General features: G+C 38.3%; 1 protein-coding gene across 2 annotated transcripts; it reads left to right on the top strand.

The window, feature by feature from the left end:
- The first annotated feature begins 813 nt into the window (after positions 1-813).
- On the top strand, positions 814-15,813 carry LOC145785493 (putative transporter slc-17.2). Of its 2 annotated transcripts, XM_082597143.1 has the most exons (10): positions 814-933; positions 2,391-2,570; positions 4,016-4,249; positions 5,171-5,345; positions 8,182-8,306; positions 11,630-11,785; positions 13,136-13,373; positions 13,987-14,120; positions 15,306-15,423; positions 15,643-15,813. In XM_082597143.1, the coding sequence occupies exons 1-10, from the start codon at positions 883-885 to the stop codon at positions 15,714-15,716; spliced, it is 1,485 nt and encodes a 494-aa protein (XP_082453269.1). In that variant the 5' UTR covers positions 814-882; the 3' UTR covers positions 15,717-15,813. The 2 variants fall into 2 exon arrangements, with proteins under 2 accessions (XP_082453269.1, XP_082453270.1); XM_082597144.1 differs by lacking the exon at positions 2,391-2,570 and having other exon boundaries at positions 828-933.
- Positions 15,814-16,834: the final 1,021 nt, after the last annotated feature.

Below are 16,834 nucleotides of genomic sequence, written 5' to 3'. Positions count from 1 at the left end.
TAGGCTACGAGTGATTTTCACCCGGTGTTCCTCGCAGTTCCGTGAAAAATGGTCAGATGTTTCGCTAGAAATTTATCAGTTTGACTAGTGTTTCATGGAACACTGGTTGGAAACAAAATCACAAGAGCTTCGTATTTGTCTTTTTGCAATTGCTGTCTGAATATCAACTTTGCGTTTATCCAAACATGCTTATATTGCTTATATACAACGCCAAGAAAAACAGAAAGTGAATAAATTATTGTTGCGTTGTTTATTTTATTGCATCATTATAAAATTATGTTTCGAGTTCCGCAAAGAACACTAGACTATATACCCCACAAACAGCTCGGTTATACCTTATACGTGATGTAAAAAAATCAATTTATTCTCATAAAGTCAATGCGACTACAGTGATGTAAAAAGTAATTTCGATTTAAAAGTTTTGAAAGATTCATTTAAAAAGCAGTAAATCGATTACAGCCATTTAATTTAAGTTTCGTTTTAATGTCTTTCATAGAAAATTCCTCTTTTTTGAAAGTACTGTAGCGTATATAATTTTTGTGCACTTGTTTTTTAATTCAAAAAACTGCTCCTATTCACCACTTTGCAGCAAACCGTTGGGAGCTGGCATACAAGTCCCCCCCTCCTCCCTTGGTAACTCATGACAAAGACAGGACTCAACCAAACATATAGGGTGAAACTACTTTACCTTTGCTTTACTGTTGACACACTTCAATCCACATGTTTTGGTCAATTCCTCTTTGTCATGAGTTGCCAAGGGGGGGGGGGGGGACTTATACGTAACCTTATATTGAGTAAACGCAATTTTTGTTTAGTAAGTAACTAGAACTTGTCTGTAACTTGTTTTCTTGTTTGTATGTAAGTTGCTGGAGGTCATCAACAATGGATGAGGATAAAAATAACAACCTCAAGAAACTATGTCCACAGACGAAGGTAGTAAGAGTATTTGTGAATGCAAGTCGTCGACTCGTATCAAATAACAATAATTGTAGATGTTAATTTTTCTGTGCACTTTTTACATCGCAATATCGACTACAACGCACGTAACCTTGCGCCATTACAAAATTTACTGACAAAAGGCTGCAGAAAGTTACTGTAATAAAGTTTTGCAATGAGATGCAATGCTTTTTGGTTTACCACAACTGACGTAAGCACCACTATCGGTAGAAGAATAAAGCACGCTATGCTCGTGACGCTCTTTACTCCCTCTCCTCTTAGGTCTAACTTGAATGATGCTATTCCAATGGCATTTCAGTGAAAAACAGTTAAATTATGTTTTTCAAACGTAAGCTTCGGTCAGTTATAAAATCTATGCGTGTTTGACTTCGCTGAGTGGGATCTAACGTGGTTAGCTGACTCTGATAACCAATTTTGATTGTAAGTTTAGATTTTATCACTTACGTTCGGAAAGATCTAGTTTTCGAAAAATTAGTGCAATGCCCACGTCTGGATGATTAGAACTTGAACGCGTCGGAAAATGAAAAATTAACTTCGAACAATAGATCTGCATATGGGAGACCTCATATTATGATTTTACGTGAGAGAAGTGTTAACAAATATAAAAGCATAAAATTCACATTGCATACTCCCTTCCAGCTGCTACAGAAGGAGGACCAGTCACATAACCAGTGTTTTGATACAAAGTTTGGAAGAACCCTACTTATTGCCGAATCTTCGCTACTTCGTAAGCTGTGATTGGCAAAAAATGCAGTTCATTTGATACAAAAAACATACGAGAGTTATCTACAAGAAAAACGTTTTTGTGCAAGTAGCGCAAAGGCCTTTTAATTTTTCATTCTTTTAGGGTTTATGTACACTTTTGCTGCACGGGCTAATATTTCCGTAGCATGAGATATTGAAGACGGTTTGCTGTTCTATTTTCGTGCCACGCAACATCTGGTTCCACCACCACGATTGTCCTATTAGCTCTAAAGTAGGCTACAGTATACTGTAGCCTTGTTTCACTGCAAATAATACCTACTTAGTGGCGGAAATATTAGTCTATTTCAAACAAACAAAATAAAACTCAGTTGCCAAAACTAAGCTTTTGGGAAAACTTCTTATCAGTCTCCAGCAGTAACACATTTTTATTTCTTATTTTACTTCGGTTTAAATCTTTAAGTTAAAAAAGTCTAATATCGTAGTTGACATAAAAGAGGTTAAAAATAGTTTCTTTTTATCAAATAGGTAGAGTAAATGCAAGACATGATTATAAACGCGATTAGTTTTTTCAGGAAGGCAGGCAGCGGCACTTACGAAGCAAAACAAATTTAATGCACCTTACCTTGATGCAAACTGACGTTAAATGAATACGAAAAAGTTCAACTTCGCTCGCTGCCAAGAAAGCTCGCTTCCTGCTTATTGACTTTTTGTGTTTGTTTTTAATATAGGAAGAAGCCCCAGTTGAAGTGCGCAAAAGCGAAGGAGGGTGCTACTTTAAGCAAAGACACGTCTTAGCCCTTATGGGGTTTTTAGGCTTATGTAATTCAACTTTTATACGAAACAACGTTGGTATCGCTATCCTTACCATGGTTAACGTTACCCATCCCAACAGCACACACAGTCACACCGTAAGTAACTTTAAAGTAAATGACCTAAACCTTTACAAGCAAGACTTTTATGTTTACTTTTAAACGAAATGCAGAGTGAGATTGCGACAAGGGTTGGAGAATAGCCACAAACTTCAGCCGAGAATGAAATAGTTTAAGGCATTTCTCTGGGATTGTTGTATTGTTTTATGCATCTATACCTCTGTCGGTGGGATGGAGGTGGGATGGCGCATAGTATAGCGGTGGGATGGCGTAACGGATAAGGCGTTGGTTTTCCAATTATGCAAACCTGGTTCGACTCCCGGCTAAGCTGGTTGTTGAAAACACCGTTCACCTCTACCCAGGGTGTAATAAATTGGGTGGGCGTAGTTGCTGAAGTAATGGCGGCCGATAGAAAGGAACTGGCCACCCTACTCTCCTTAGTGCCGAAGGCTTAGTACAATGAATACCTTATCTTCTCATACCGGACACTTGAATCAAGTATAGGACCACCTTTACCTTTACTTACCTTTGTCGGTGGCGAACCTGGTTCGACTCCCGGCTGCAGCTAGTTGTTGAAAACACCGCTTATCTCTACCTAGGGTAGAATAAATTGGGTGGGCACAAATGCTGCAGGAAAAGCGGCCGAGAGAAAGTAACTGGCAACCCTACTCCCCTTAGTGCCGAAGGCTTAGTACAATGAGGATCTTATCTTCTCATACCCGACACTTGAATCAAGTATAGCACCACCTTTACCTTTTTACCTCTGTCGTAGTACTAGAGCCCAACCGTATTCTTGGGATTATATTTAAAATGCTCCGGCAAAAATGCAATTGAGGCTATCATGGAAAGCCACTCTCCCGTTATTCCGCTCTACATTTTCAATCAAATTGTTTAAACTAAATCAAATACATGGTGGCTAGCTGTAATGTTTTAAATCCGAGATGAAAATGTTCTTCTCTTTTCTTTGCAACACATTCATCTTAATCATGGCGACATGATCTTAACTATCAGGTTCGCACAGTGGGGCTTCAAACATTCCAGTTTGAGATTTAACTTCCCCTTGGAAATAATTCTTCTTCGAACATACAATGGCATGCCCCCCTGTTCAAATATTTTCCGAGGGTTGAGTCGTCTGTCATTCCTGTCGTCTGACGTCACATAGTGCTGTGTTCGGTTTCGTAAAAATCATTGTCCCCAACGTTTATAAACCGAAAGGCTGTTTTTCTGAACATGAATTTAGTATATCCATATTGTATCTCCATATCTCCAATTTAGTATCTCCATATCTCCATTTAGTATCTCTTTATTTTTTGATCAGGTTGTTGATTTTTTGTTTTATTAAGGTAATAGCTGTTTATTTTTATTGATGAGTGTGGCCCGCGGTGGCCGAAGACCATTAACTTATTTTAATGTAACCTTTATAAGTCTGTGGTAAACTGGTTTTATATATTTTTGATTGGAGGCTATTTATTATAAACTTTTAGAACGGCAATCTCAACTGGACGACCACAGAAGAAGGAGTGTTTTTAGGATCATACTTTTACGGCTATGCCTTTGGGAATTTTCTTGGAGCGCTAATTGTTTCAAGGTTTGGATTTCGAATTCCATTTGGAGTATCCATGATTGTTTCCGCAGTAATCAGCCTGCTTACTCCAGCGGCCGCCTATACAAACTTCTACCTTGTTGTGGTATGCAGAGCTGTAACTGGCCTTCTGCAGGTATTGCATGTTTGACACTGTAATTGAATAGAGATAAATAACCAAAAACTATTTGTAATTAAGATTGATACACACACCAACTGTCAGGGGCGAGTTTAAATGATGGGGACCCGGGGCACTTTTAGATCGGGGAGCCCCGTGCAAAAAACTTTTTCGCGCTCTAGGCGCGAAAAACTTTACAAGGTAACTTGAAAGCCACCCACGCCCTTGCTGATGCCTTTACGCCAAGCTTTGTTGCAACCTTGTGACTAGAAATTAACCTTGAAAAAAAAAGAGGCATTTTGCAGAAACTTCAAAGGCTGAGAGAAAATAATAATAATAACACAAAATCTCATTTTTCCACGTCGGGGGCCCCTTCAAAAAGGGGGCCCGGTGAAACTGCACCCTCTGCCCCCCTAAATCCGGGCCTGCCAACTGTGTTGAAAAGAACAGACGACGTTTTTGACCCGACTCTACATATTTCTGCAATTTCCATGAAGAACTGAATGCAGAGTGGATTTGATTAAAATGAAAACAACCTGGTTTCAAATCTTTCATTGAACATGAGCTTATAGCTTTCATAACTTTAGCTTTTTTTTGATCATTTGTGTGCCCAATACAACGTAGGTTTTTGTGACTATTTTTAACAGCTTAAACATTCACGTATGTATCTTTTTTTGAAAATGCATGAGAGCTTATTTCTCATGTTGCAAAAATTCACAGCAAGGCGTTATAAAAGCAGTAGCAAATTTAACAAAATAGCTCAGCCATAGCTGATCAAATGAAGGCGACGTTATAGTTTTAGAAACATATTTGAGAAGGTGGTCCACAAATATTGACACAAGGTTAAAGCAGTTTACAATCCCTGCATCGTGGTTAAGAAAAAAATGCAAGGTTTTTTTAGCTGTGGATTCTCTGCTCAGATTAATGTTGTTTTCTTAGGCCGTGTGCATTCCTGCACTCACTTCCATGTGGTCGCGATGGGCTCCTCCATTTGAGAGAAGTATTCTTGTTTCTATATCTTTCGCTGGATACCTTGGAGGGTATGTAATTTTGTTTCCCGTTGCTAGTGCGATAATGGAATATCTGTCTTGGGAAGCAATATTTTACTTCACAGGTAATTAAAGTTATCTTTATGTATATTTGTTAATAAAACTAATGGCGTTTGACTGTTGTAGTTTGGGAAGTATTTTACAAGCTAAAGCGGTCTGTAGCCTACATTCAATTGCCAATTCAAAAGAATATAAGGAAGCTGCGATAAGTCGTAGCCAGATTTAAGGTCTCAAATATCTGTTAACGAATTCTATGCAACCTTATTCGAAAAAAAAAAACATTATGGTCTATCTTGGCTTCATTTTGACACAGTTTTGTTGCGTGCTTGCACCGAAAATAAAACGCTCAGCAATCTGAAAATGCTTACAGCGCAGTAAAGTTCAACTTGCGCCATCTTCAAGCACCTTAGTTTTGAAAACGTGTGTTCTGTTCGCATTGATCATATTCGCCCACATGTTCGCAAGGAGATCACCTTTAGCCACCAAGCTTATTCAACAGACACACGCAGGCATGGAGAAACCACGTGAGCCTCGTGGGCGTGGGCTCACTTACTTTCGAAAGCCCAATTTCTTTGAAAAGGTAGCGAAAACGGTAAATCAGAGAAGGAGTTTAAAAAAAAGGTCTTCACTCGTTTGATACACACTAGTTTGAATAATTAATTATCTTTAATGGCTCAATGATGAAATCCAATCTGCAAACTTTTCTGTTGAGCCCACTATTGATGGGCAGGACGTGTGGGTGTGGTTGCGTGTGATTGGTGGAACAATCTATCAATCAATATAATTATTCTTTATGGTCTCTATGGTTAAAACAATGATATCATTACATATTATGCACGTAGACAGTAGGCTACTGTATAATGCTGCAGATTATTACTGCCAGGCAGAGATGTACGTATGCGCCGCAAATTCTACGCCGCATACTTGCGGCGTAGACTTTTTGTTTGCGCTAACCCTTGCGGCCACATTTTTATGGATAGTTTGCGCTTGAGGCTACGCCGTAAAGTTTTCGCGGTTTTTTAGCGCATAGCGTCAACGCATACTTTTTAATGTATTTTTTTCCCTACAACACGCCAATAGGCCTACCTTCCACCGCTGCAGTTGAAAGAATGTTTTCAATGGGTAAAGACATGGGCTATTGGAACCAAAACACAGCAAAATGTCAGATGAACACTTTCAGATGCTTGTGTTTCTTCGTGGAAATTCAAAATAAAACTTGTTTGTTTCGAGTCGTTTATACCAGTGATTCTCAACCTTTTTTGACCCATGGACCATATTTAAAAAAAAATATCCGATGGACCACTTTGCTATGTTGACGCCTCATGAACGCCACTAGTCGAAACTGTATTGCACATAGGTCAGAAAACTAAAGGGCGTGTTCGATCTTAGTCCTTAATAAAATAATACTTAATAAACTAATTAAGCAAACCCTCTTAATTTGCACACTTAAGCTTAACTACTTGAATACACATAATTTCAATTTCAAATTTTATTCTAACAAAACATCATGCACCATTGCACATATTGTTTTAATAAAATGGTAATGTCTCGGTGGTCAGTTTTGCGCCTTCTTAGCAACATGAGCTTCTGACATTTTGTTAATTTGAAAGCACTACAGAATACAATACTTAATTTAGCGTTTGAAAATATATAACATGTGACATTCATAAAATAATTTAATTAACATTCAGTGAAACAGCGAATAGCTCTACTCTCCCTATAGAAACTTTGTACCATGAAGAAGCGCAATCTTCGTGCACCGACAACACCACAACCATTACAGCAACATATGATTTATTGATTAGGCCTGCCAGCACTTCACTTATGCCTTAAACAGTTCAATGGCCTACTCGTCAACTGGTAAAATAAGTTCAAAAACTGCTAAGCTTATGCTAATCTAGCACTTCCAGAAAAATCGATCAAAAATTACGAAGTAAACATGATTGTCATGTCACGCTGACATACAATCATACATGCTACATAATTTCTTACACCTGTATGCAGTTCTTACATAATTTACTGTAGTTGATGATAAAATTGTGAAGAATATTTTATAAAGGATTTATAGAACTCTCTGTGGACCAACAGAAATTCCTGGTGGACCACCAGTGGTCCACCTGGACCACGTTGAGAATCACTGGTTTATACCGTGTGAATGTTTGCCACCTAGCAAACATAATTAGTTTACGCTGGTGTATGCGCTGACGCTGACGCCGCCAACTTTTTTACAAGTTACGTTGACGCATACGGCGTATGGTTTTTTGAACGTTTGCGTTTACGCTGACGGCGTCAATATTTTTTATATGCGCGTACATCACTGCTGCCAGGTGGTATTATAAGTGTGTGTGTATTGTTGCCTTTTTATTTGTGGGTACATTGCCATTTTAGAGCAATTTAACAATTTTTATGCCAAATCGAGCCCAAAAATGAAAAATTGTTGCTTGTCGGCACAAAAATCAATCATGAAAGCAGAATGTACAAACAATTTAAAATATTAGAAATGAAACAATGTTATGGGGGCTCTGGGGCGCGAAGCCCCCCAGAAATTTGATTGACTTTAATTGCTGCGCCTCTGGGCCCACCTACTTTTAAAATGGTTCCTCCATGCCTGGACACACGAGCTTACCGCTGTACCATGAGATGAAACGCTGTGATCACTACTAATTAAATATACTGTAGAATTCGCTACTGGTAGGCCTACCACCTAAAAAGGGACCTTCGAAAAAGTTTAACTACAGCGAAATGTCACCACAACCGAAGAAACGATAGCTGAATTCTACTGTATTGTTTTAAAACCGGACGCTGCAACAAATGCCACTGTACTGACTGAAGAGAAATGTCACCAACCGAATTCTACCGTAGACTATTAGTACTTTTCCTTACTCGTAGCATGTTTTGCAGGTGGAAGCTCGTTGTTGTGGTCAATTTTTTTCTTTTTGATTGTTTCTGAAACACCCGAAAAGAGTAAAAGGATTTCCTCAGAGGAAAGAGATTATATAATACAGAGTGTGGGCATTTATAATAAGGTGAGTGCGTTTATGGGTTAGGCTACTTATTGTTGTGCCTTACGCGTATGTCAAAGCAGAATTTTTACAATAGTGTTAAAAACGTGAATTCAAACTTAAAACCGATATTTTATGAGCTTTGATTTGCTCTATCAGCACGTTGTTTTTATAAGTTCATGCCAGTAGTGATAGGCCTCAGAGTTGTAAGCTGACCTTTCGATATAATCTCGAGGCCAAAATGGCATTCGAAATAAACACTGAAATTGCAAAGTTACTGTTGAACCCAAACCAAAAAGGCTTGATCGACAATTCTGATTTGGCCTACCTAATACCTATCCACCAAAAGATGCTATTTTTTCATCTTTAGCCGTTGATAATAATAATAATAGCCTAATCATGTTTTTATTTGCGCCCATTGTGATAACATGCAGTACACTGCGATCACAGATGCGGTACAACAGACGACATGAAGCAGCGAAGTGACATATAGTCTTCGAGTCAGCTACTCCCCTTAGTTGAGTCAGCTGTTGAAACAGTATAAAAATGATCACTCATGCTGCCGGAATAACCTAGACATAAAAGCAGCTTTTTCAATTCACCAAATAAAAATTCGTTCTCATTGTTTCAAGGTTTACAGATGATGATTTTATATGCAGAGAACGGGTTTGTTAGTTGAGCTACATAGGCTATAGGCTACTGTATAATTTAGCTGAATCCTTAAGTTAGCTTCTCATATATTAGGGCAGCCTGTAGCCTATACTATCACTAGGCCTACCGGTGCAAAGAAAAGAATGCGACTAAATCCAGGAAGCATTTCTAATACTAAAGCGAGATTTTCAAACCTGCTTGCTTTCTGCCCATTTCTGCAGTATATGCCTACCTAATGATTAACGCGATGGTGTCCTTACCATTTAGCCAACACTATTCCAACAGCACTATGCCAACGTCGCACGTTGGGTGTGCGGCGAGAAATAAGAGAATGACACAGTGAAATCACTTCCGTTTAGCGTTTTTCGAGACCATGTGGCTGTGCGGTCTAGCCAGTGAAATAGGTGTGCTCAACGATAAGCAAGAAAATCAACTTTCTGAATTTTATTTTGTATAACCACAACTGGATGCACAAAAGCAGTTTTTTTTTTATTTTAGGATAAAACGGCTGCCACCAATTCATTTCTAAAGAAATTTTGCACTAGACGTTTCATGTCTTTGTGAGATGGATTTTCTTAAAGTTTATTTTCACAAGCCTTCACTGTGTTGGTGACAGAGCACAAAAAAATCTTTACCAATGCAAAACGGTTGAATTTCTTTAAAATCTGAACATGAAAATCTTTTTCAGAGTAGGCACTACGCTACTTTTCACCAAATTAGACTAACTATTAAAACAGGCTACAATTCGTTATGGGACACCACAAGGATAAATTTTCCGATCACACAGCAAATAGTAAAGAACCACAAAAAGAGTATGAAGCTTTTCTTCTCGAAAGCTAAGCATCTTCTTTTGGCTCCGAGCGTAACCAGGCTTCCGTTATTACATAATATTAAAACCACATTATTTTTGGCAATGTGTAGCCAGGAGATAGAAAAGAAGATTAGCAGTGTTGAAATTTGGTTCAAACGGAAAATGGTTGGAATTAACTGGATTGATAAGATCACTAATGAAAAGGTGTGGAGATGCTATGTGTGTACTCTCTGGTGCCCTCATTAGAACTCTCATAAAAAAGCAATTAATATTTATCAAGCATTTCTATCGCAAGCGCAAAACTGACCATTCGGTAATCATGGGGCTGCTTTCTAGTCAGAAGCACCTGGGGCAACCACGTTTGAAAATTTTTTAAAGATCTTTTAACATTGACAAACCAAGATTTTTTAAATTTAATAAGAACAATGGACGATCGATCGTTGTGGAGAATCATGGTAGTCGACTCCTTATTCAAGTAAGGCCGATGATGATGTCTCCAAGAAACATTACCTAATTTCTGACAATTTATTTCATTGCATTGCTGACCCCAGCACCACAAAAGACAATACTTTTTTTTATATACCCACTGTGAGAATCACGAAACCGGAGATGAGTGAATCAACAAGCTGAAGAAAAAACAAGCCAAAAGCAGAATGAAAATCCAACTAATTTTCCTCCTGCAACACGAAATACGTTACTTTTGAGTTTTATCAGTCAAAGAATCAATTTGAAGTTATTTTTCAAGTTCTTCTTCAGAACAGTTCGAACTATTGTAAATACACGTAGCCTACACGATTTTACAGCACCAATTTCGTGACGGTTTGTATGGTTGACCCTTAATTCATTGGCCAACAAAACTTTTTATTGAAGTTTTTTTTCAGTTTGTTATTACGTTGTAGCACTGTTAAAACGCTAAAGTTTACAGATGGGCTCACACTCATATTCAAACCCCAAGTTTTTATTTCAAAAAGTGTCTATTTGTTGTAAGCTATACAGTATACGATAGAAACTTTAAATTTGACTAAGCTTAAATTTTAAACAAATTAGATGGACAGACCTTGTCCACCGGATACCAAACAATGCATTCCAAAGCAATTTCTTTACAGAATACTCACATATGGTGAACACCAAGTGGGTGCCAAAATATAATGCAATAAAGACCTGAAAAGTTCCTTGAAGAACCACGAATGTCAACTCATGAAAGCCTGAAGTCGAAGAAAGTCTCGCATTGCTTGGTCTTGCCTTCATCGGTGCAGGATCAACAGAGAAACAACTTACGCTGATTACAATAAAAAAAAAAAAACTCAAGACTCGAGCCTCCATACAATACTCACTCCAACCATCCTTTTGGTGTCCATTCTGCGAAGGAAAAGTTACAGCGAAGAGCGGTCTCAAACAGTCATCTTCTAAGCCGCACATAGAAGAAAATCTTATTCACATTTGCTGTTCAAGTTTCAGCATTGTAGGCGAGTATCACCATCACAAAGCGTAAATTTGGGATGAAACTATGTCACAGTCTTTCGCAATTGTCATTCTCCAAGACTTGTAAAACGGTTTGTATTTAGATGGCCTTACGGCTAGTAGTTCGTTGAGCATAGCTCTAAAGCCCATTAGAAATGTCTCCATGGCTTTTTCGACCATTGTTCAGGTTTTGAAATTATTGCAAGCTACCAGGCAATATTGTGTAAGAGTAGCCTATGTTTGTTTTACGCCAAACCTTCTATCACCTGTTTACATTTTGAAACACTGTCTTGCTGATTTACGTGAAGTTGTTGTTTAGATCATTAGACTTTAGATCATATGATAAGTAGCCTATCACAGGAAAATCAATAAATACATCAGGTCTGTTAGGCCTACTTATTTACGCGCAACATTTATACTGTAGGATACCAATTTAAAAACACCTTGGAAATCCATCTTCACGTCAAAATGCGTCTGGGGTCTGTTCTGCGGTCACTTTGCTGATGCTTGGTTTCAATACTGTCTTCCTCTCTTGCTGCCAACTTTCTTGGTCGATGTTTTTCACTTCAACATTATGGAGGTAGGCAACAAAAATGACTTGTTTTCCTATCTGATGGAAACCAGACATCGTTTGATAGTATGTTGTAGCTTGTTGGTTATTTTAATGGCGCTGTTTTGTCTGCATGTTTGAGTGGTGAAAACATTAAGCCAGGGGTCGGGAACCCATGGCTCGCGATCCGTATGTGGCTCTTTTAATGACGGCATCTGGCTGGCAGATAAATCTAATTTTTTAAAGTTGAAAACACGAAAGCTTTATCTTAACGTTTCTTTACCATTTAGAACTGAAAATACGCTCAGAATGTAGCAAATTAAATGTATTTTTTCAATTTTTTATGGTGGAGGCCCTCAGACCCCCGATGTTTTTCTTGTCTCACTTGCACAACTCACCAGCTGCCACTACATGTTAGTTGTATTAAGTGCTTAAACATTATGTGACTCTCACGTAAATGTATTTCCAAAAATGTAGCTTTCATGGCTTTCTAACCTAAAAAGGTTCACGACCCCTGTTAGACTATCACCCAGAGTTATCAATTTGACACGCACCTAGAACACGGGGCTTTATTCTAGAGAGAAAATTAAAAATGTGTTCGAATGTAAACACAAATATTAACTTTTTGTTTCTTTCATTTTATTTGTATGTTCAACCACGAGGCATAACCAAATGCTTTTATTATGCTTTGCTGGCCTAAATAGCCTACTTTATTTTACGTTTTTGCAACCGTCAATGATCCTATATCGCAGGGGTCGTGAACCTTTTTAGGTTAGAAAGCCATGAAAGCTACATTTTTGGAAATACATTTCCGTGAAGGCCACGGCCACATAATGTTTAAGCACTTAATACAACTAACATGTAGTGGCAGCTGGTGAGTTGTAAAAGTGAGACGAGAAAAACAGCGGGGCCTGAGGGCCTCCACCATAAAAAATCGAAAAAATACATTTAATTCGCTACATTCTGAACGTATTTTCAGCTCTAAATGGTAAAGAAAAGTTAAGATAAAGCTTTCGTGTTTTCAACTTTAAAAAATTAGATTTATCTGCGACCCAGATGCCGTCATCAAAAGAGCCACATATGGCTCGCGAGCCATGGGTTCCCGATCCCTGCTATATCGTATATTGAATCACATAACTTGAACATGGTAAAAAAACAAGTGTATACTTTTTAGCAAAAATATTATTATAATCCATTTTTATATAGCCTATGGCATTCATCGCAGATCCTTGTTGCTTAGCCTACAATGCTTTAGAAGCAGACAGTGTCAGCGCGGCTCCGGAAAGGCGCAGTCTTGTGTACTCTGTAATATTTCCACAATTTTTTCCAATACAAGCTTTATCCAATGCATGGTAAAACTTTTCTGTTTTCTATATTCAGAGCGGTTTGATTCTGACTCTCCCGTTTGTGCTGCAATGGATCGTCGCATTAATGAGCGCTCGCATCACTGACACGCTTCGAAAGAAGGGGTGGATCAGCACAACGTTGGCACGAAAATTCAACACAAGCACCTCCCTTCTTGTGGCAGGCTTCCTAACTGCAGCTTGCGGTTACGTAACGGACGGACCACAAGTTGTGGTTCTATTTACTTTAGCGTTAACCATCAGCGGACTCACATGTGAGAATTTAACATTTAACTTTATTCTATTCTATTTGTCCGTCCCATTAGCTCAGTGGCTAAGCGCCCGCCTCAAGATCACGCGGTGCTGGTTCCTCTCTCGGTGTGTGCGCTTAAGCAACGCATTTCAGGACTGCTCTCCATTCAGCGGCATTTAGTGGATGGAATAATTCCCCAGCAACAACACTTCAACAACAATCGGAAAACTTCACTCTGCCAACCTCGGTAACCGGCCTTACGTCAAAGCTCTACAGTCTACAAGCATGCGAAACTAACAGGAATAAACCTATAAGGATAAAGATTCAAAACCAAACTAAACATCTATTTGGCCACAAGGCCAACATCCTTTTAATGTGACTATCTGTCCTCGACTAACACAAGCAGTCTCTTATTAGAGTATCAGAATAAGTTTATTTGTTATATTGTATTCCTCAATATTTTAGTCTACCCTACAATATTTTGTATTATTGTTTCCCTAGAATTCTAGATGATACATCGGATTGGATAACACGTTTTATTTGAATGATAAGACTACATTTTAGTTGGTGCCTCATCTACTGCATCTACTGTAAGCTAGACACTCACTATACAACACACTGCTCATTTTTATTAGATGCAGGATACATTCCAAACTGCTTGGATATAGCCCCACAGCATGCTTCAATGGTCATGGGTATATCTAACTCGATAGCCACAAGCGCGGGATTTTTTGGACCTTTTATTGGTGCTCTTATTGTTACCGATAAGGTAAGCCTATACTAACTATTTGGTTGTTCTTTGTAATGTTTGGTTAATATTTTTTTACATAAAAAAAAAAGTTTAAGCAAAAGAAAAAAAAATTAACTAAATGGGCTATAGTGGACATGTGATTCGAGAACTGTCAATATAAGGCATCCATTTTTACAGTGATCAACCTCACTAAAAACTTAAACAATTCTGCACGGTAGATTTAGCAATCGTTGAATTAACTCTCGATTTCATACTACCAGGGCTAAAAGAAGTTAGGCCCCATATCAAACGAATGTTCGGGTCCCTCTGAAAAAAAAAACAGATTATGATCCTATACTCAGTTAGCTACTAAGCTTTGAGGATAAATAAATAATGTTCTCATTACAATAGGCTGCATAGCCAAGTGGTGAGAGCCCTAGAACGGCAATCAAAAGGGCGCCGGTTCGACACCGCTCAAGAGCATGCGGCTGTGTCTTTTAACAGGACACTTAAAGGCATGCCTGAAAATGGACACGAAGATTGGCTTGCTTGCTTGCCTTCCGTCCACTTATCTAAATCTTCAACCACCAAGTGTAAGCCTGGATAGCCTACGACAAACAAAAACTAAATAGGCTTCGGCACAAATGAAAATATGGTGGCCTGTTCCTTTCTCTAGGCCGCCATTCCTTCAGCAAAACAAGCACTGTAAGCATTTTTTCATGTCTTTCTCATAAAGAAGGCACATCCGGTAAAGGAAATTAACAGCGCAGCTTTTATTTCGTTCTAGCTTCCTCGCTCAGACGTTTTCAGATAGCAAAAATATTTCAGGCCAGAAGCCAAAACTACCCTTGGGCCTCTTCTATCAAAACTGGTGAAAATAAAAGCAAGGAAAGCAGCAAACGTTTTCGGTGTTGCTCATGTTGTTTAGCGTTGCTGCAAATCTTCCTTTGATCATTGATATTTTTGCATTAGACAGTTAATCACTCAAACTACTGGCATGGGGAACTATTATTTATCGAAAAGTTATGCATATAAGCTACTGAACTGAAATTCGATAATCCTTAATATTTCATCTTCTTTAGTTGTTGCTGTCAAGTGTAAATACACAATTGCTACTTTTAGGGATTTAAATTGTTTTGCTGTTTTAATTAGCCTGAACAAAAGGCTAGCAAATAAAATTCCGTACGCAATTCAAATGACTCATTTATCTATTTTACATTGAAGACGGATCGCTTGCAATGGCAAATTTTCTTCTGGATAACGTGCTGTGTCTGCTTGTTTGGAAGCTTTATGTATGGTCTACTGGCATCTGGAGTCGAACAGCCCTGGGGAAAAGTTACTGGTAAACAAATTGTATTTGCTTTATAAAGTTATTTGGTTCTAAATTACATTGCTTCCTCACGTTTAGATATGAGGCTATGCTGACAGTTGCAGAATTTCTTCGTAGTCTTATGCTATTTTGCACCCAGCTGCTGCAAAATAATTTATTTTTATCACTGTGTTATTATGCAAAGAAAGCAATTCGATTTTGGCATCTTTGAGGCTAATGATTTCAAATTAGTTTCAGATTGCGAAGAAGGTGAAGATGAAGATGAAGATTGTCCTTTTACAGAAAAACAATCAACGGGAATTTGAAAAAAACTGTGAAAACCTGTTGATACTTTCACCAAAAGAAACTTATATATCATGATGATAATTTTCGCATTCTTGCAATACAAATTTTGTAGTTTTCTGAATGTCTGATTTGAAATTTGCCAAAAGAGATATTTTTAACCAGCATACAACCATCTTTTCAGTATTGTGACCACTCGGAAAAAGTAGCCTAACTTTTTAATGCGCTCTAGGTGTTGGCTAGGTTCATGCACCAACCTACCATTGCTTCTGCAGAGTCTTGACCAGCTAACGCTAATGAAATTCCGATGATCTGACATGGCATATGAGCGCATCAGTAGGCTATGTAGGATTTAACTTTTTGTAAGCTATATTGGTTTACTGCCTATATTTGACAAAATAATGGCAGGTCTACCCTAAACGCGACAACTTCGGGACCCAGGGGGAGCCCTTGATCGCATACCTCATCTCTCCCCCATAAAGAACGATTGAAAGTTGCTTAATGCAAGATATTTGATTAAAACAATATTTCTCGCTGCTGGCTTTTATTGCTTAGTTAAATTAAAAGTACCGTAAGAGCAGCTTATCCTTGAAGGCGGGTGCATGTTTTAAAAACTGATAGAAAATATTCTTCAATAAAGTTTGCAATGTTCACTCAACTCGCTTAGGCTACTTGACGTCAACAGTTGAATTCGGTGACGAGGTTGCTAAAGAAGAAAAGAAATAAGATATCCGTTTAAACAAAATCTTGCTTTGCCTATGCAACCCAACTGCTCATAGACCGCAATAGATGCGGCATGTTCAACCAATCGGTCGCGGTGTAGCCCACAGGTAGGTCTCGCGACTGATGACGAAATCAAAAGCGATGACTTCCTATAACTTCTAATTGGCAAGTACGTAATTTAGTCAAGTAGTTCTTAACTTTTTTGATTTAGCAGACTCCTTTTGGTGCTCTCAAAGCGCTCCAGATGTTCTAAACAAGTTTTATATGAAATTTTAGTGCCAGGCCGATCTCATCGGAACCAAACGTTTTATACGTTTCGAAGCAACACACTGAAGAAGAATTTACTGAACTCGCGAAGCACTATAATGACGATTGGTGACAATGACAAAGTTGTGTTATGATGACCAAGCTGTGTTGA

Source organism: Aplidium turbinatum, chromosome 16 (assembly GCF_918807975.1).
Source record: "Aplidium turbinatum chromosome 16, kaAplTurb1.1, whole genome shotgun sequence".
In the NCBI taxonomy this organism is placed as follows: Eukaryota; Metazoa; Chordata; class Ascidiacea; order Aplousobranchia; family Polyclinidae; genus Aplidium; species Aplidium turbinatum.
This window is presented reverse-complemented; position numbering and strand designations above follow the sequence as displayed.